We start from the raw sequence: 21,577 nt of genomic DNA, 5'->3' as shown, positions 1-21,577 counted from the left end.
AGTTACTAGAACAAACAAAAACCTTACAAGAGACTGAGGAATCTGTCCTCTGTTTCCCCAGCCCTCTCTGTGATTTCCCTGTCACCACGGCTACGTGAACAACAGGAGCCACATTAGCTGAACACGTTGGGCACGTGGAAGCAGCAGCTCCACTGGTTACTGAAAACGGCCACCTAGAAATGGATGGGAACAGCAGAATGGGAGACTTTCTAAGGAGAAGAGCTTGCATTGCTGGGCTGCCCTTCCTTCCCAGCCTCTGCCTATAAAGGGCTGAGATGTTGCTATTAGTTCCACTGCTCTTATCTACAGAAAGGCTGAAGCACATTTAAAATACAGTCCTGCCTGCAGAGAAAACTGGCTTTGTTGACAGCAAACAGATATCAACAGATAACAACATCCCTCAGTCATATCAATCCAGACTCAGAAACTATGTTTTCTTTTTCCTTTTCATCTTCCTAACTCCTACTGATTCAGCACAGCTGAAAGAAGGTGGGCTGCATTCTCTTCTTCCTTTCCATAATAAACAACATTAATTAGTCACTTGACATTATCAAGCCAGTCAGTTAAAGGGATGTAAAGCTGCAGGACCTTTCCATCAGAGAACAGTAAATTGGAAGAGAAGACTTTCAGAACTTTGATCAAGTCCCCAGGGTCTTCAAGACTACAACCTGAAAATATTTAATCTGGAAATTAATGACAGGATGATTCAATTTTAACATAATGACTCTTCAGGGTAGGATAGCAAGTTAACTGAGTAGCAAAACAATAATCCCTACAAGGCACTGAACTAAATATACCAGTCTGAGATTTATTTTTGATAGCAAGAAGTTTGTTTTCTTGCTGAAATACTAGCTTGGAACAACTTGATGTGGCAAGCGTGCAAGTGCTAGAATTTCCCATGTCAATTTAAAAGACAGAAAAGCATTAGAGAGAAACTTCTTTGAAAGTGCATGCCAGTTTTGCCTTAAGAATACTCCCTTATACACAGTGAGTTGTACAGCTAATCAACACCCTTTCTGAAGAAAGGAAAGGATGAGGTTTTCACATAACTGTTAGTTACTATTCACACAGGTTAGTTATATGTTGGCATAAACAGTCTAATTAATATAATTGTCTCTATGTGCCCCAAGCTACACAGCACAAATCGTCACTGGGGGAGAAGCTCTATAGCCCTAAGTTTTATTCCAATTCCTTAATTTTCAGATGTTGCCATAGATTAATGACCAAAGCCCAGCCTCTTGAGCAAATGATTGCCATTATGAAACAATGAGCATTAAGCCGTACTGTTTTATGTTCAGCAAATTGAAGCTCTAAAGCTGAACAAAAGACGCAGTGAACAATAGATGCTTCTTAAAGTAATAAGCTGTTTTATGACGGATATAGCTAGCACATTACAGTTCTCAATCCTTTATTAATTTTCAGCATAATCTTCAGGAGCACTATGATAAATATATGAACTACTCCATGACTCACCTCTATGGTGACTTAAGTGCCTTATTCCAATTCATAAAGCAAGAACCACTACAATTTGCTTTCTATTCCTATATCCCACTGTTTTTGATCACTTTATAAAGTAATAATATTTGGGCTTACACAGCTTAATAATGAGTATGAAACTATCATGGTAATCTGTAGCCCAAGGTAACTGGTGATCCCTGTAACATTCAGGTGACTGATGCTTTGGTCAGTGGAGATACTTTGCAGTTTAGTGAACAGATATTAACGATAAGAAGTGAGGAAACTTAAAATGATTAATGCCTCAGATCAGGTTATCCTTATTCAAGCGAATATCTATGCATATGATTAAAGCTGACTGTAAAAAGGCATTCTTATGATTGAGCCAAAAAGCTATGAGAAAAATGTGATGGCTCATAGTTCCAGTTGAGCAGATGGAGTTGAACAGTCCATACTATCTGAGTTAGAAATTACATGTCACAGCACACAGGGGACATGGGAATGACATGCTGTTTCAGAGAACCATACCTCAGCATCCTCTTCCTCATCGGTCTGCCACAGGAAACAAAGGACAGGGTGGAGAAGGACAAACAGCAAGATTAAGGAAGGACAGTATGGTCAAACCACAACAGAATAAGAAGTAACCATGGTACTGTTTAAGCAATTATAGGAGGACATAAAAATGCAAAGGGAATAAGGATTTACTCCTTAGACCATCAACTTGCCTTATTTATTTGTTTATTTATTTATTTTTAAATAAGTAATTGTACACAGAACAGACTGTCTCTGCCAAAAGGGTGTATCAGACTTTTCTGATTTTAGTTAGAGAAATTACAAACTGAAACTATCTCTAACTCATCCTTTTTCTCTCCCTTGAGTCATGCAGTTGCTTGACCACTTTTTGCCCTGTGGAAGCTAAGAGAACTAGGAAGGACTCCCTCTCTTTTTCCAGCTCTGTTCAGCGCAGGGAGGTCCTGGCTGCACTTTCCTCCAGTGCAGAGGTCAGCTTCTTGGCAATTCCTGTTCTCTACACTTTAGCGCTTGTTTTAATTCCTCTTTTAAGCTGGAGGTTTTCAATTTCAAGTTCCAGTTTGACAGAGCATTAAAATCAAATGCGGAGCAGTCTTTGAAAGAATGCTTAAAGTTCTTCAGTAGCTGCCCAGTATCAGACTGTGGAAATTGAAAAGATGCAATTATCCATTGTCATTCAGGGTTTCCAACCTCTGTGAGAGCAGGCACGCAAAACTATCTTGACAGTTACACTACATGAAATGAAATGGGCACAGCAAAAGTCTGTGGCCAGTTCTTCAACTTGGGTGTTTACAGGGAATTTGCAAACTATTTAGAGCTATGCTCCCAAATGCTTGGGGAATTCTTCATCAGGTTGTAAGATGCCCCACATGGAAGTCTCCCAACTTAAAGTTTCCTAAATATCTGGGCTCTTTGTTTCCATAATTTTCTGTCTGCCTGTTTATAAAGTGCAAACACAGCTGAGAAACTCAATGCAGATTTTTATTTGTGGGTTTTGTTTTGTTTTTTAGAAGAAGCATTCCACTGGTTCTATTCCCCCCTCCCTAGAGTTACTAATAGATATTTTTGACCTTATCTCCATCTCAGCTATGATTTCTGTCTGGGCTTGATACATTCTGTTCCAAAAACATTCATCATTAAATATGAAAGCCTGATTTACTTTGGCCCTCAGCTTAGTTTCAGCACAGCCTCCATAAGAAGATTAGCTGTGAGAGTACTGAGCAGCACATTAACATTACTTTTTAAGGGTATGTTTTATTCAAGAGTGAGATGCTTATTTTGCTTTGGACAGAGTTGCACTGACAGAAACACAGGAAGATATTTTGCAGAGGGACTCTGGCAGGTATGTTCCCTTTACATTGTGAAAAGATCAATTTGTTTTTTCCATCCCCCAGGAGGCAGGGAGTCACACTGTAAAGCACTCCTGAGGAAGGCTACTGTTCACTTTTTGGCATGGATAAGAAACAGAAAGGAGAAGAACGAGAAGCGAGAACATACTTGTATTCTAATCCATATGTACATCTACCTAATAAATAAAAAGCAGTAGGAGAGGAAATTAAACTCAACTATGCAAAAGGCACTCAGATGAAGCTCAAAGAGCAGAGTACACACACTAGAAACAGTGAGCTCCAAACAAAAGTGTATTTTATTATTACTTGATATCAAATTAGATTTTTACAGGAAAGGTCCCAGCTCCTGGCCTTCCTACCAATTTAATGTAGTTAAAAGTGATTTGCTGTGAACTTACATTAAGGGCAACGTACTCCTCTCTGACTTTGCTCATCTCCAGCACCAGGGGCACTTCCTGCTCTGGGTGGAGGGAGCTCACATCTAGGACCACTGTCCTTCTACACCCAAAGCAACTGCAGTGCTCAGGAAGAGTGGTTCACCATCACTATCATGTTTCTTTGTCTAGAGAGCCAGTTGCCCCCAGCAAATACTGACAACAAAAGTCAAAGCAGCAAAATAAATAAACCAAACTTGTTTCAGGAAGGGAATCTGCTCTCACCCAGGTGTGTACATTCTGCCTTTTCTTCTTCATTTCATCACTATGAATACACTGAGAAACATTAATAAACTAGGAAAATTCTAACCTGTAATATTACCAAAAAGCACTAGAAGAATAATGCTATACTGAATACCTTCAGAAGGTACAATATATGAAAAAGGCTGCTTGATTCTTCTGTCATCAAATACTGGATGTTGCAGGACAATCTGAAATCTTCTTCCCTTCCTTGCTCCCTTCCTTCCTTGCTCCGTCCCTCCCATTTTTCCTTTAGGCTAGCATTTCTATGTGGTGGATTTGCTGTTTCAAAATTTTCTTTCTACTACATAGCAGTTTTGGAATTGAAATTCTTAAGTATCATAAAAAGCAGAGCTTCATAATTCTGAGAGACAAGTCCTTCTATAACCTACTACTATTAAAAATAATTAAAAAGCTCAGACTTGTATCTATAATTGCATTTCTTCCCTATTTTGCTTGCTTGTTATTTTTAGTGTGCCTGAAATGAATGCTGTCATTGGCTAAAGCCAGATATAAGGTTACAGAGACTAGGCAATCTTCCCTGTGAAACTGTGGCAACCCACTGTTCTATTTTTTTTCCTTACTCCTGCCCTCATATTTCTCTCTCTTGCAGACAACAATCAGCAAGATTTAAACTGACAGCGCCCAGTCCACTTTAACTATTAATACAAACATAAAGATGTGGTAGAAGGCTGAAAGAAAGACTGGAAATATTCCCCATAGTGTTTCTCAGCCCTACTCCATATGAGCAGTTGCTGAAGCTGATGCAAGTTCTCCATGCAAAGAGCCAGCAGACTCTCCATGCAATGAGCCAGCACCCCTTCGCCTTCCAAGTCTGCAGGGGGGACCAAAGTTTAAGAGATACGTGCCTTCTCCTTAACTACTGGGATTGTTCTGGCTTATTCCTCTCCCATTTTTGCTAAAATCCCTCTTCTTCTGCACAAAAGCAACATACTGTAAGATGATAAAAGTGAGATCCTGAGGAAGCTTTCAAAAGGACGGGGAGGTAAATGTCAAATAACCGCACAAACCCTCTAGGTCACCAAAAGCAGAAATTAAAATTCCACTTGACTTCTTCTTATTAGAATTATTTTCTACAAAGAGTTTCTTTCCAATGTTAAGATCTGAACTTTTTTCTACCCCTTTGCTGTAACTAATTGAACATACTGTCAATGCATTACTGATACAGCTTTCATTTCCAGTGCTTTCAAATACAAAACACTATGAAAATCAAGACCAGACATAAGCCACAGCCAAGACAGGACTACAATAAACCTCCCCTTTTCATCATGTTTCACACATAAATTTCTTCCATCCTGCTGATTTGGAAACTTGTTTTGAGGTAGATCTGACTTTGAAGTTGTCAAAAGACGCTGTGACAAATAGTCTGACGCAATTTTAATTCTGTTTTTACCATGTACTGCAATCAAATGAACAGTAAACGAGGCCATATTACTAGGCTAAAGAGATTTACTAAGTCCTGAAATAACCACATGGCCACATTAATAAGTCCTTTAAAGAACATCTCTATAAGGGAAATTTTAAAGAATGTTGTTTGGTAGGTTTTTTTTACTCCAGCAGGCTTTGTTTTGTTTTGTTTTGCTTTGTTTTTAAGGTAACAGGACCATTATGTAATTGTAAATTAATGACAGGCAAAAAATGCTCCCATTCTGGGGATCTGCAAGATATTTTTAGGTGGAACACTAGTGGTCAGATGGCATTTAATTCTTGTCAAATCACAACACTCTTGAGGGTTCTCACTGAAGAAGACATCTTTTTCCAGTACTAAGGAACTAAGTACAGTTAAGGACCAGCTGCCAGTGATGAGATTTCCTTTTCACCTTGCATTTCCTGCAGGAACAGGACACAGAGAAGCTTTCTGTCCTGCCACAGCCAGTTCTTCTGGGCAGATAATACAGAAACACTAAGTCATACTGCAGGAAAAGAGTAACTCCTTCATGTCTCAGTGTTGTTTAAAGCAGTAGAAAGCATTGAAGCTATGTGAGGACATTAAAATTTTAATGTACCTATCTCTTTGATTAATGCTATCTTTTAGCTCCTCTAGAATATGTCAGGAAAACTGAGAAGCAATTGAAGAAAGGGATCGCAGTTCCCCAAAAGTAGTTCCAAAAATGTGCAGAACTATACTATAATCCTTTGCATAAAATCAGAGGCTCTTACTTAACCTGAGGCTAGACCAAAAGGAAAATCTTTTGAAATCTGTTTTCTCTAGATGGGGCAAATTTCCAAATTTAGAGAGGATATTGCCAGGAAAGATCTACAAAATGATCCTAAGTCAATTACTTAAATACAATCTCAATTTATATCAGTGTCAATACACATATATATATATATGTATATTTTTTACCCATGTTGCCTGAGCCATAAAACTGTAATCAGCTTAGAGCCTTCCATGCCAAAGGCAGGGGTAGCTTCATATACAACAAACCACTTCCATCTAATCGAGACACCAGATTTGGATTTTGAGACAGCTGGAAACTTCTATTAAAGTACTGGCACTTCTTAAAACTTTATTTGGATTGAGTCAAACTATATCAACTTAAAAAAAAATATTAAAAAATCAAGGGGATTTTAAAGCCTACTGTGCTGAGAAAGTTAATCTTATTTTTGATTCCTTGTATCAGTATGCAATGATACAGTCAAAAAGTTTGCAGGGTAACATCTACTGTGGACGTAAATTTGTCCATGCTTTCAGAACCCCAAAGGAATCTGTTCCCACTCTGTGCTTTAAAGTTAATAAGAGAATTGCTGTCCCTGTGGATGCATGTGTGTATGCATATATAACAACAGATAAACAGATTTGGGGTAATGATTTTAAACTGAAAGAGGGGAGATTTAAGTTGGACATCAGGAAGAAATTCTTCACCATGAGGGTAGTAAGGCACAGGAATAGGTTACCTGGGGAGGTTGTGGAAGCCCCCTCTCTGGAGGTGTTTAAGGTCGGGCTGGATGAGGCTTTGTGCAGCCTGGTCTAGTGTGAGGTGTCCCTGCTCATAGCAAGGGGGGTTGGAACCTGGTGATCTTTAAGGTCCCTTCCAACCTTAACCACCTTATGATTCTATGATAAAATACTAAGATTAAAGACTGTATTAGACTATTTAAAGATGGAGGAAAAAACAATTTAAATTTGCTGGTAACCACTTAAACTGCTATGATGGTTCATCATTTAAAACATGTCGTCCTCAGTTAGGAGACTCGGTTCTAGGTATTTTTCCTTTTTTATATTCTTGTTGATCATGTACACACAGCTCCTGATGTCTTCTAGATATTTTGGACACTGTGCAACACACTCTTTTTGGATGCTTAATTTCAGTTTGTTCTCATTCTGTAAATTGGCATGAAGCAAAAAACATACACAATCAAGGACTTGCAAGTTTTGTCTTCTAGGAGAACAGAGTTCATTACTTAAAGAGTGACATTACTTCACATATAAGACTCAAGAAAAGAAAGTTTTAAAAATCCATGCTGTGGGAAATACATGTTGCCACTTACATCTGTTATCATTTTCCCTCTGGTCTTGTTTCTTTCCCTGTGGTTAGCTCGTTTCTGTTTTTGCTGCAAAACTCGTTCCCTGGTGGTGCGGTATTCCAGAGCAAATTCGCTAATAGTTTTGCAGAACTTATTGATGTTGACTTCACGTATTGCATAGGGAGGATGGCCCATAAATAACAAAAATGAGTGAAACCTGGAAAACAATGAGTTCATAAATGCAAAGGGAAAAAAATCTTTATTGATGGCTTCTGGGGAGAACCCCCCACATTTCAGTGAATCCATTTATTACTTTATTAGCTCTCATCATTTCTTTTGCACTGCAGACTTTTCATAGATGCTTTGCATAACACTGGCATGTTTTATAATTAAAACCATGAAAGTCTCGTCTATGATAACTTCATCCCAGTCCACTTTCCCAGGCCGATGAAGGAGATTAGATGTTTGTGGAACTCTATCTGCTTTATATGACTAATTTGGCATGTGAATGACCAATTTCATTTCAGTTATAGAAAAAATATTTATTAAGTTTCAATTATATTTATTTGTATTAAGCAACTTCAAAGAGGCTGTTAGGATGTTGGGGAAAGTCTAGACAAGAAGAATGCAGATTTACAGGCTAGCAAACACAAGAAGGAAAGAATTTCTGGTTCACAAAACTGACCATAAAATTATATTATCTACCAAGTACTTGAGTTGGGGATAATCTCAATTCACAGGTTTACTGCTTCTGTGGCATCCCGAGCTTTCACACTATTTGCAACTTTTACTGTTGCTTTCAGATTGCATGATATACAACAGCAGACTTAATGTTTAAAAATGTGTGGCAATTCCTTTTAACGGCATCTACATCCCTGATGATAAAAAAATCTTCCCAATCTCAGAAAGATGCAAGCTCATGGATACATTTTTGGAGAAGCACATAGTAGTAGTTGCAGGGCATAATAGAAAAAGTTAATATTTTTCCTTATTTGTCCAATGCATATGGAAAACCCAACAGGAAACTGGTGAATCCACTGCTCTACTGCTGCAGTTGGGATTTCTGCTTAATTATGGCATGAAAACAAGTTATCATGAAAACAAAAGAAGAGCTGAATCAACTGCTGAAGTGTATATCCACAAATTTGGGATCATTTGGAATCCAGATCCAAAGCAATTGGAAAATACTTCAGAAGTTGGAAAATCTCTCAAGATTTCACTAATAAACAGCATAAGTGCAGAAAAATTACTCAAATGGCTTAAACTCATACAGCTACAGTTGAGATTCTGAGAAAAAGAAAAAAGTGTATTGTGGGATTATAGTGAATATGTGTATTTCAGAGCACTACAGTTCCTTTTAACTCCATTGGATGAAACTAAATTCAACAGCAAGTCCTAAGGAAAGCAATCTTTATTCCGTTTTCTGCTGTTTAGGCATAAAATATATAGTTGTAGATCTTGCAAAAAGAAGTAGTGCTGCTTATAAGAAGAACTTATTGTATCAGACTCACTTCAACTTCTGCACCTGACAAATCAATTGTTACAGCTTCAGTGTGTTGTTACAGCCTGTTCCTGTTTATAAAACAAGCCAATCCCCCTCAAAAGCATACAGGAAAGGACAGAAAAGAAAGCAACTTAACCATAAAGCTGCTAGCTTTTGGAGGCTGGGAGTTAAAATTGTGTTGTGAATAAATGACTGCTTGTATCACTGCTTGTTTTCTTCAAAAATACAGAAACTGTGGAGTGGGGAATCTTTCTTATATGGCATTGCTAACCAAGTATGTGCTACATACCTCCTGGTAACATTACTTGCTGGAATGTGAATTAAATAGTTATTAAAAACATATTTATGATGTAATAATTCATAAATTTAGCGAGTTATTAATCATCAAGATATTGCTGTCACCAGTCTAATTCTGTACCTGTTAATTATCCTTCTATGAACAATCTTCAGGATTATTATTCTTTCTGCACAGTCTTTGAGGAACTCAGACATTTTTTGCTTTAGACTTGGTTTCATTTCATGCTTTGCTATAGCCTTAAGGTGATCCCATGATGCTTTGCACCGTCTTTCCATCTGACACAAGTTTTCCTGGAGTTGTTCAAAGTCAACCTTTAAAAAAAACCAAAATGAAAATAAAATATAACACTTTGATTGAAAACACTGTGGTATTATCTTTGGATATCTGAACAATAGAATGTATGCATAAAAAAAGGTCAAGCTGGTAGCAGCACAACATTAATTCACATTATTAAGTACTACTACATAATTAAGAAATAGCTTTCTGTTAGATTTTGTCTAGACAAGAAGTGTTAGTAAGGAAAACTGAAAACAAAGAAATATACCCATATCGATATATATTTGGTTTTGGTCTTGAAGGCCTGAAGAAGGGACAATAAAACATTGTGATGTGTTTTTTCCCTTGCTAATAACTTAATGGCTGCACCAAGCAACTGCATGGCTCACTTATTTCTAAGGTAATAAAAAATCTTTCTCTTTTTCTTAATCCTTTTCTCTACTACTCATAGTTTTTTATACCCTGCTTACTGCTCACTGTTGTATCCAGCCAACACATCTCCAATTTAGGAAGCACTTGGACCTACCTTGCAGCCATGCACTGACTTGCTAATAGATGGTCTTCCTTAAATCACAAAAGTCAGGCCAGAATTTTTTAAAGCTCTATTCAAAGTAAGTGTTATTTAGTGATCTCAGCACTAAATTTCACCCCTTGATATACAGTACGAATTTGCTGGCTTGTAACAAGATCATATAATGGCTTTGAAAGTCCCTCAACACAGCTAAAATAAATGACTGCATCCTACAGCAACATTCATCAAGACAGAAGCCAACACATTCCACAGAAGGCAAGAGAGAGCTTCTCTCTACTCATCAACCAAAAAAGGTGTTCAGATTGTAATGGTCTACAGAAGACATCCAGGATGCTTTGCTAACAACTGGACTAAGTGCCTTAATGACCCAGCCACAGCACACAAATATATGAAGGCAACAGATGAAAAAAGTGAAACTACCCAACATGTTCTTGAATTCTAAAGAAAGGAAAAAATTATAATACCACTTCACAGTTCAGATGAACTCAAGCTATAAAATACAGATTTATCCCTCAGATTCCAAACACGTCAGTGTTTGGGATGTTACAGTCTGGTACTCCAGTTAATTCCTTAATGCTAAATGAAAACCAGCGTCAGAGGTAGGTTTTTAGTTCACTGTTTTTAGCTGTGTGCAACACCCACTGCTGAGACCTACACTCAGGATAGCCATAAGAAATGCAGTATTATTAAAAAGCTCCTGGTATTGATTTGATTTGTTTTTGCTGTGATTTATATAGTGATGAATTCTTCCTCTTCACGAGGAAATAAAAACATCCTTTGATCCTGCTATTCAGAAAAGCCCTGCAGGCGGAGCAGCTGTGGTTTTTTGTTTTCTTTATATCCACATCAATGCCTATGTGTTGTGTTTTTTTTAAAAAAAGTTCTTTCTAGGTCAGTATTTTCACTGTTGATGACAAACACATTGCTGCTCTCCATAGATGGTATATCTAAAACACACATGGGGAAAAATACTAGCATTCCTATTAAGAAAAAAAAAAGCCAAGAGGAAGTATTTCTAGGTCTTACTAGTACGAATTATCCAACCTGGTTGGGGAAGTCTCTCAGCCCCTGCAGCAGATAAATTTAACTTTGTGACAGTTTATGACAGCTTTCATTGAAAACAGAATTAATTTTAATCTATTAAAATGCTCTGCAGTTCAAGTCTGTAGAGGTTCAAGGGATATCTCTGGTGAACCACCTATCTGCAGGGAAAATATGTGGCAAGTTCCCTGACATATGAAACCTTCCAACAGCCAGTACATTCACAGGAGTGGACCATTTCTGCAGGGACCAGGGATGGAAAGTCTGGTTAAGGGATGCACAGGAATCTCTGAGCACAATCAAATAATTCAGAGTCTGGGGAAGACTCTAAGGAGTCTGTAGGAGGGAGAATACCATCTGAGCTCCCCTGGAATAAACCTCAGTGGAGCACAGGTGGCTCTGCTCAAGCAAAAATTGTAAACTTCTGGAAGGAGTAAAGCAGGAGATCCAATATAGGTTAATGTGCCTGTGCATTCCCCACATGCAAACTGTCCTGTGTCTGCAAGAATGTGATATACTGTATATTGTGTATGAAGAAGCTTCACTTAACTCCTTGCATGGTAAGACCTAGAGCAGATTGAAAAGCAATGGATTCTCTGTCTCCTTGCAAAATTTGCACTGATGAAATAGCACTTCATTAAATACCAGGTGGGGTACATGGTTGTCTCTAAAATATTTTGACTTTTAATATTTCACACATGGATGTTTTCCTGTAAGTGTAATCCTTTCTCTTCACAAACAAATGACTAAATTCTGGAGAGGGGGTATCATCCCTTTCTTCCATCCAAGGTGTAGAAACTGCATCCCAATGGAGCACCAGGTAACAAAGCTAAGTCTTGAGATCCTTGTGAAAAAAACCAAGCAACCAAACACAAACACATTTATCAGCCTGCTGGCAAGAGTTTTCCTACTAAACCTTGGAGAAGTGAGATTTTAAACGTTCAGGCTGGGTCAGCTCAAAAGGAAAATTTGGAAGTTAAAAATATTTGGACACTCCTGCTCAATCTATAAAAACATTTGATAGTTTGCAGCTTTAGAGTACTACCTGCATCACATTTGAAACCACAGAAAACAAGCTTAGCCCTATCCCTTTTTCTCTTAAGAGCAGTGGCACTAAAGTCATCATCTCTAATGGCATACAGTGTAATATAACAAGTACAGTAAACCTCACTGTATCTCCTCACTCCTTAATTTATAGACCTTAAGTGTATCTATCAATCCTCACAAAGACTGGCTTTCTGTGGTTATTTGAAATAGCAGTATGTATTATTAGCTGATAAAATACATCAAAATCCTGTTGGTTTAATATGCTTTAATTCTGCAAATGCTCACATTTTCTAAGCCTTGTAATTTGCTCGAATATTAACCAAGAAAAATTGCTTCTTATTCTCTTAATTATGAGCACCAGATCCCACTGAAAAGCAGGATCCTGAGGAACTTGACATCCTCAGATCCTCTTTTCACTGTGAAGCCAAATGTATCATGGACATGAAGGAGTTTTATCATATTCTAAGCAGCAGCAATTCAATGACTGTGGCTTGTTAAGCCTCTTCATTTTATGCACATCTGTATAATAAACCAGGAGTTACTCCTGCTGCAATTCTAAAAATAATTTTTTTTTTTTTTTTTTTCCTGAGGCAAAAGAATGTGTGTTCTTAGGCTGTTGGGCAAAATAAAAGTTACTTTTCTGTCAGACACTTGCGTAAATTTATTTGCATACCAATTTAGAAAAAGCAACTTCCTAAATGCTCCTGGGATATATCTGATATTTTCCTCCTTTCTTCTGCCAGGTTCCTCTCCATTCACAACCACACTAGCTGAAAAATATTCAGAACTATTTGTTACTTATCTGTGGAATCTCTTGCTAGGTCCACTGTTCAAGTCTTCTGAGAAGTGTCTTTGCAGACACTGTTGCATCAGAGTGGAGGAGCCAGAGACAGTCTATACAAATAGGATTTAAAGACTAGTTTACATGACACGAGCTCTGCAGGGTCAGCATCATTCAGGAAACCACTGCCACAAGTCACTATTGGGCAACTTTAACAAAAAAAAAATAAATCTATTTTTCAATTTAATGCACCACTTTATTTTGCACAAATGACACCAAGAATAAAACCCTCCAACCACATACCAGCAATGCCAACATTCATTTTAATCCCTTTATATCATTATTTATTGCTTGCTGCCATAGTAACAGATAACTCTGCCACAAACAGCAACAGAAAAAAGAATTCTACCAGGTTTCTCATTTCCTTAGGCTGAAACTTCAATATCCCGTGATACACCTACTTCCCAAATGATTTCTGTTCTCGCTGGTTTTCACCTGACTCAAAAACCATGACCAGCATCAAGTGGCTTAGCATTTATGTCCCTGCCCATACAGATTCCATGCACACTGGTCCTTTAAAAGGCTTGTTTTTCCAAAGTTCAACTCCATGCCATATATCTAATATCACCTGCTGTGTATATAAGCTGAAAACTTTCTACTCCATGAAATGCTAGACCGTACCCCAGTAATTCAGATAGGACATGTATCAGGAAGCCTTTCTGATCTTTGGGTTGGGATGTTATTTCTCTCTGTGGCCACAAATATCTCCTGGCAATACAGGAATTTGTTGAGGGAGAGGAAGAGCTGCTTTGAGGTAACATTAGGAATTAAATGGGTTAGCTCAAACCTACAGGGGTTTCTGCTGTATATTCTCTAGAGCAGCATATACAATTCCAGGTATGCACTGCCATGTAAAGCAAACAATTGTAGCTGCTCTGAGATAACAGGTCATTTTTCTTCAGCATTCCCTCAGCTGGAATGTGCTTTACACACTGTTTCCTTTTCTAGCTACATCTCCTCTAGTCTCTGCACTAACCTCTACCATTACTGAGAATACAAAACTGTCCTAAAATCAAAGATGCTGCACCTGATTACACTCACATTTCCTCCTTTCTATATTTACATTCAGCCCTTGTTCAGGTCAAAAATGCCACAAGTGGATTGAAGTAAATCTCCAACCAAATAAATTAAGGGAGACTGGTGAAGCTGATCTTTCTGCTTACAGAGCACTTATTTTCAAGATCACTTTAAATTATTGGTAGTTTTGTACTGAAGGCTGGTGAATAACTTGCTGTTTAGCCTCAGTATCCATTTTTAAGCTTTCTTTTGCTTGCTAATATATTCATTGCTTATGGCTACAGCTTGTTTCTTTTAGTGGTGAACATATCAAATCCAGACATTTTCTAAGATCTGGTTCTCTGCATTTTTATCCTACCCACAAGGTGCATTGAATAGAAGACTGATGCTTTCACACTTGCCTTAAATTCACAATAAAATGACAACTCTTTTATCGCACATCATAGAAAGATACACGTGATCACAGACAAAAATCTTTCTTCAAAGTTCAAGCTAGTTTCTCTAGCAGCCCACAGCCCACTCTAAGCTGTTTATAATTTAGGGTCAGACCCTTCGTTCTCACATTATTACAGGGATGCATTCTGGCAAGCAACACAAAATCTTCCTCTTTTCCTGAGCTGGTTCAGTGCCAAAGGAAGTTCTGAGAATTGCTCCTTGCAAACACACTGTCATCTAAGTGCAGTGACCTTCTGTGGCACATGTTCAAAAATCTGTCTCCTCCAGCTTCCACACTGGCTTGCTTCACTGAATGTCACAAGAGTTACCCCAAGGTGTTAGCCTAGCTTGAACACTGTTAGTCACATGCTTTAAGTGAAGTAGATGCCAGCTCTCAAAAGCACAGTATTAAGGAAGACATTTCTAATTGTAGGGTAAGAGGTGGCATCCTGCTAAAACAATTTTGGAAATTAAAACACCGGAATCAATCCACTAATTAAAAATTAAAGGACAGAGATGCTTATTGAGGTAAGACCAGATGAATCTATTCAATTATATATGCACCTTCACTGCATTTCAGTTCTTCAAACAATCAACAACAGACAAATTAATACAGGAACTTTTTGCAAGTCCTGTATGACAGTCCCAATATCTGGGATGAAGAGAAGCAATACTCGTACGTGGTGATGTAGGTCACTTCAGTCTCTGTTATATCACCTGTGACACCACTTGCAGCCACTTCACGAGTGAAACACAGCACTGCTGCCAGGTGCATGTGCTAAACTTCACTCGCTCTCTTTCAGACAAAACGTCGAAGTCTCATCTGCCATTGAAGCTCCTTCCCCCTCACCCCAGCCTGCCCTGAGATCTGAAGCCCCTGCCTTACCCTCCTCTGTTGTCACCTTTGCTCCCAGCAGCCCCTGCCAGGAACTGGGGCAGCTGCTGCAGTTCTTGCAGCCAGCACCATGAGGAATGATACAATAAGAAACCTCACATGCCCCAAGCTCTTTTTGCCACAGAAAGTAATCTGACTTTTGGCATTTATTTTTGTTTGAAATAACATTGAGAAAGCATACTTGAAAGATAACTGCATACAAATACTTCTTGTCAAGTCAGACAAGAGAATTCCCACTGAAACAGTGCGGGAGGTAGCATGATCTTCCCTATATTTTTTTTCTTTTCTTCTCTCTCTGCTTTCCAGCATATCAAGCAGAAGTCACAGTGTACCAGAATGGCAATTCTGTTTCACAGAATCATAGAACCATAGGTTGGAAGGGACCTCTAAAGATCACAGAATCATAGAATCATAGAATGCCAGGTTGGAAGGGACCTCAAGGATCACCTGGTCCAACCTTTCTAGGTAATACTATAGTTTATATGAGATGGCTCAGCACCCTGTCAAGGTGAGACTTAAAACTGTCCAACGTGGGAGAATCTACCACTTCCCTTAGGAGACTGTTCCAATGCTTGACTATCCTCACGGTGAAAAATTTGCCAGATCACCCTGGTCCAACCTCCCTTGGCAAGAGCACAATCTAGACAAGATGGCCCAGCACCCTGTCAAGATAATGCCTAAAAGTGTCCAATGCTGGGAATGCTGTGTCGGCATTTCCTGAGATGCATCCACACAAGAGCAGGGCAGGTCCTGATGGAGAAGGTGCCCTGCTCCCACAGTTTCAAGCTAAATCTGCAGGATTTTTGGCCAAGATCTCAAGGCAAGCTGAGGTTGCCCCAGGTGCAAGTTGCCTTGCAAATAAGCTGCACAGGCTGGACTCAGCCACAAGGGTGCATTTGAAAAAAACATCCCCTTCTTTTCTCCTTATGTCCCCATACCTCCCTGATGAGTCCCTCAGAGGAAAGCCACAGGCTTCCCACTCCCCTCTGTAAGTCTTAGTCTTGTCTTAAGTTCTCTCCTAACCCTTTCTTGTGTTGTTAACGTTTCCTATTGCTTACTTATTAAAACTGCCTGCTTCTCCATTTCCTGGTAGCTGCAAGTAATCCAAGTTTCTTGCTGCAGGGGTTAAACACCAGCCAGAAGCCTGGAACTTCACAAGTAAATTGAAATTAGGGGAAGAAAAGGACAATTACTAGTTTACTCTAAGGAGCTGGCCAGCTTTCAGATGCATGGGGAAAAATATTTATGGGAATGAGAAAGAACATGAGCATTTTTAACTAGAATGCATTTTTTATTCACTAGCGGAGAGGCTACCTAGTACTGATGAAAGTTCTCCTTGCCCTAGTGGTACAGAAACTTCTGGGAAACAAGTTAACAGTTTAACTGCAGAAATGTGGGGGTCTGCTTCAGTATCACGTACCTCAGTCTGGTACAACTCCAGTGCAAAAACAACAAAATATGTTAAAAAGGAAAAAAAAAGCAAGCACTTTTAATAATGTGATACTAAACAATCAATGGCTCTACATGATCTTATACATTTTTATACAATGATGAATACTTTAATTTATCTAGAATTCTACTTTCTGGCCATATTTCCACTTGTGTCTGCTTTTTTTTTGGCCATTTATGACTTCAGTCCTTCAAGAAAAAGCCACAAGTTTTGCAATAACTGTACCATTTTTTTCTGGTCTTTCCAACTCCTTTCTGGTGAGGCAGCCTGTTTTCTTTATTGTTGTTTTTTTTCATGAACTAAGGCTCAGGAAATTCTCATATGATGTGCATCTCAGGGGAAGGGGCATCTCTGTTTATCTGCAGGATGGAAATTGTTTAGCCTTCGTGGTTTCTGAAAGATGTTTGTAGACAAAATGGAGCTCAAAATACAGCCTAATCCACAGTGAAATATTAGTTCTCCCTTCCTGTCAGCTTTCCTAAACCAAGATTTCGCCTTGTCTGTGAACATTCCCTTGAAGAGGGCAGCTTGGATGGCTTCCACATCCTAACTCTTTGATTTGTGGCAGCTAAAATCAAGTGGGAATACAGCTTGTTACAGTAATCCATCAGTGGTGTAACACATGCAGGAACATCCCAAGGAGGGAGACCTTGGGCGTCACGGGGAAGGTTAAGGCTATAATTTCTCTTAATGTGATTTTGTCTGGCCTTTTCAGAATTTCATCCGCTTTGGGCAGGGCCACTAGATCAGCAAACCACAGGCTGAAAGACTGAGTTCAATTTTGCATGCTCTTAAGACTTAAAATATTTTTGTAAGTGACAGCCTTAGGTTAAGCTTCTTCCACTTTCTAAGACTGAAAAATAGAAGATTGACTAGTGAGTACACCGTACATAGAGGTGTGTATTTAAGGAAAAAAGGGGCTCTTCTCTTTTATGGTTATTTTATCTTTAGTGATTAAGTTGGTTCTAATCTAAGAAAAAAAGTGAAATGACTTCTTAACAAAGAGAAGAAGTGGGAAAGGATAAAACAATAAGCCTAAATGTTAAGAGATGAAGAGTCACTCAAAGCAAAAATAAATAAATAAACATTAATCCCTTCCAAGCACGAGACACTAACCTCAGTGAAGGCAATAAAATGGTTGTACAAGAGGAAAATTAGGAGAACAGAGATGGAATCCAAAGAGCAAATATCTAAGGATGGAGAACAAAAGCCACAAATTCCTTTATGGTAGATAAAAAAAATGAACATTATGTAGGAGGTCCTGGATCATTGGGGATTAAAAAAACTGAGGAAGACAAAAGTTAGGGAAGGGAAGCAAGATGACTTCTTTTTATCCAGCTTCATTGCAGAGGATGTTGGGGAGACACCTATCCTGGTACCTGCTTTTATAGCAAGGTTTGAATATTTATGAGTAAAAACAAACATGCTGGAGGAGGATGATATGCTTATAAAGCAGTAAACAAGCAGAAGACAAAAATTCTTACAGCAATTAAAATAAAGAAATTGAGCCACTGGCTAAAATGAGTATGCTTCCACTGCACTTAATAACTTAAAGAATCAGAGGATAGCAAAGTTTTACCTATAATTACAAAAGCAGCTAGGTTGCTTCAGGAGCTGCAAGGCTTTTTGCTACACCCACTAATGTGGCTGCAAGTATGAATAACAAGAAATTAAATACACCAAAACAATCACTAGGTTCGGAATATGTTTACAAAATGCTGGACAGATAAAAGCAAGTAAAGAAAATTACTCTCAAAATCTTTACAAGAGCCTCATGGGAAGCCACCTACAAAGCATGAGGTTAAGACAGCAAAAGAATAGAAGGAATGCATACTGATTCTCATCTAACAATGGGGTTAACAGCAGGTATCTCATGGTTTGTACTTTTTATTTCAAAATTATCTGGAAACAAGGAAGCACGCTGAGATGGCACATTTACAGGTGGCAAGAAATTCTTCAAATTAGTCCTGATTTAGGATTATTAGGGGTTTGGGAGATAAGCAATAAATCTACTACAGCAGATGATGCTCATTACTGCAGGTTGTAATGCAGCACACACTGCAGGCAGTGTTGGGATCCTCTGAGCATCAGACTTAGTTCTGAATTGCCCGATCAGCTCAGGAGACTGCCTGGATATCCTTCTGAACTGCCTGAAGACAAATGGTGTCAAAAGGATAGCAGCAGTCAAAAAACACTAAGAAAACCTCAGGGCATCAAACAAAACATAGCACAAGCAGAATGAACATAGTAAGCATATAACATTTTATAAGGAGAGGCTGGAATACTGTGTTTGCTGTCATTTAACCCATTCTAAAAGGTAAGGTGGAGAAAAGGTTTGGAAATGGTCTCAAAGCAAAAGATGTAGAATGATTATTTGAGACTTAGATAAGCAGCCTGTTTTAATTTGGTCGTGCACAGAAAAGGGTGATAGATCAGATGACCTTCAGAGGTCCTTTCCAACCTAGGTTGTTGTATGAAATAGAAAGATAAAGAAAGTTTTGACTGTTAGTTATATATTCAGACAGTGATTCCTGAAACTGGCAAATTCAACAGCAGACAAAATTAGATTATTAATTTGTTGTCACAAGAACTGTGCTATGAGTCAAAATAATACTCTATTTTTGCAGTTTAATTTTTTTTTTTTATTATACAGGGTCCTGTTACCCATGCCCCCTTGCATCAAAACAAGGTGGCTGTTGGAAAAGATTTTATTCCTCCATTTGATGTACATAATGAGTATTATGGCTTATGAAAATAATTTTTCTAGGAGAGATTTTACTCCTCCTTTAAAGCTTCTTGTGCTCTTCTCTCAAGCAGCTGGTATTGGCCACTGTCTGAGTAAAGACACTGGATTAGATGGATGCTCATATTATCTACTGTAATTATTTCCATTTTCACATGAGACATGACTCCAAATCAGAATTTTCATGCTTTTTATCACCTGATTATGTTCTGTCATGTTTACTCCATTAATCAAATAATGTACTGTTTTTAAGGGTCTCACACTCTGAGAACTCCAAGAGTGAGGTTACAGGTTTCCATCATGCCTGCTAGCAGCAGCAATACATAATCTGCATGCCAGTTGAGACCTATGCATCAGCCAAGGGATTACCACTTCTTGAGAAGAGATGCTGCCACAAGTTTCCCTCATTTCTATTTATCTTCCGTAACTCCTAATCACCAAAATTATTGTCAGGAGAAGGACAGAAAAGGAGTTAAAGTATTTCATGACACTTTCATTCTGGAAACAATTTTATTACTAAAAAAAGTTCATTCCCTCCATTGCCCTTAAAATACAATCAGGCATTTGCCTTAAAAAAGATTACCCCAAACCACAGAGTAATATTTGAAGATACAGGTCAAATACAGTTTTAACCTGAAAAATAGTTCCTAATAGTCAAATATATTAATAATGTCTATAACATTACAATGTCTGTCACAGTACATGATGAGGAAACCACCTGACAGACAGAGATAAAGCTCACAAGGGAGAGCACTGGCATTTTTGAAATTCAGTGGGAATGACACTACCAATCCATATTCATAAAAAGTGCTGTAGCCAGGGAGGAATGAAATAAAGAGTAAAGTAAAATCTTAAATATTTCACTTTAAATAAGGTTTTCAAAAACATATATATGTGCCTACTAGACATACCTTGGCTGACCTAGTGATGGCCCCAATCTCTGAATAAAGATCAGTGCTGTCTGGGAACTTTTCTACCACCATAGTGCAGACGTGGTGCAGGAGAGACTGCTTATGCACCGTGTCCTTGACTTCTGGAACCTTCTCGAGGTAGCTCAACTCAAAAGCTTTGGCCTGTAACGGGGAAAAAAGGGATGATTTAAAAAAAACCTGTTTATTCCTTCCCATGCAGATCAGTAGACAAAAATTACTACCCAGGAGAAGCAGAGAAAAGTACAAATCTACAGGAGAAGAAACTCATTGCCTTTATTTATTTTTAACTTGCTGAAGAGTAGGGCCTAAAATCACTCCATCTACACCGAAATGAGCCATGGCACAGGCCTCACAATTGGAATTGGGAGCATCAACACTAAGTTCAAGGGAGTTACATCAGAAGGGTGCCTAGCTCCACATTTCCTTCAGATTATTCTGAAAGAGACAAAGAGCGCCCTGACACACAATTAAAGAAAAAGGAGGCTGTGTATCCTGAGTTATTTTTCTGGTAAAAAATAAATACTGGTTGCAACTGTCATAAAAGTTTTGTGGGGTTTTTTATTTTGTTTAATAAGGCAAAAGGGAAATGCTGGGACATCAGGCTTACGTTGGTTCCATTCAGAAAGTTCCCAATGGCTAGTAGAGTAGAGAGGATAAACCCCAAAGTTTTATTGTGCTCCAGTTGGTCCATTCCTTCCTTCAGGTCTAGAAGTGGTTCTGCAACTTCCTGCCATGAAAACAGAAACAAGAAAGTGAAGGCTGCAGTTGGCTGTAGCTGCTTTAAGTTTTTAATTCTATGGCTTAGATTAATTACTGAAAAAAGTTCCTGAACTGGCGTCTTGCAGAGTGCAAACTGGCCATGTGTGCTGGCTTTCTTCCATGTTTCAGCTAATAAATCACATGCAAGGACAGCAAAAAAATACATAAAATACTTTCCTAATGTTGCTTCTTTAAGTACGCAATTGCCTTACTTGTCCTGGGGATTATTCTATGATTCCAAACAGGAGAGAGAGAAGCAGAGAAGGGGCTGCTGCCTTTGAGATAGATGCATGACCACCACCACCCCCC

The 21,577-nt window shown here is 38.5% G+C and overlaps 1 protein-coding gene across 1 annotated transcript in view; it reads right to left on the bottom strand.

The window, feature by feature from the left end:
* The window catches only part of FHOD3 (formin homology 2 domain containing 3), a 341,206-nt gene that overhangs the window by 18,803 nt on the left and 300,826 nt on the right, over positions 1-21,577 (bottom strand). Inside the window, exons 19-22 of the mRNA XM_010008354.1 lie at positions 21,117-21,236; positions 20,489-20,650; positions 9,421-9,611; positions 7,523-7,715 (exon numbers count right to left, since the gene is read on the bottom strand). Of these exons, the coding sequence (XP_010006656.1) occupies positions 7,523-7,715; positions 9,421-9,611; positions 20,489-20,650; positions 21,117-21,236 (666 nt within the window). The remainder of the gene's footprint in view (positions 1-7,522; positions 7,716-9,420; positions 9,612-20,488; positions 20,651-21,116; positions 21,237-21,577) is intronic.

The sequence above is a fragment of the Chaetura pelagica genome, unplaced genomic scaffold (genome assembly GCF_000747805.2).
Source record: "Chaetura pelagica isolate M959 unplaced genomic scaffold, ChaPel_1.0 scaffold71, whole genome shotgun sequence".
Classification (NCBI taxonomy): Eukaryota; Metazoa; Chordata; class Aves; order Apodiformes; family Apodidae; genus Chaetura; species Chaetura pelagica.
The sequence above is the reverse complement of the archived record's forward strand: the minus strand, read 5'-3'. Positions and strand labels throughout refer to the sequence as shown.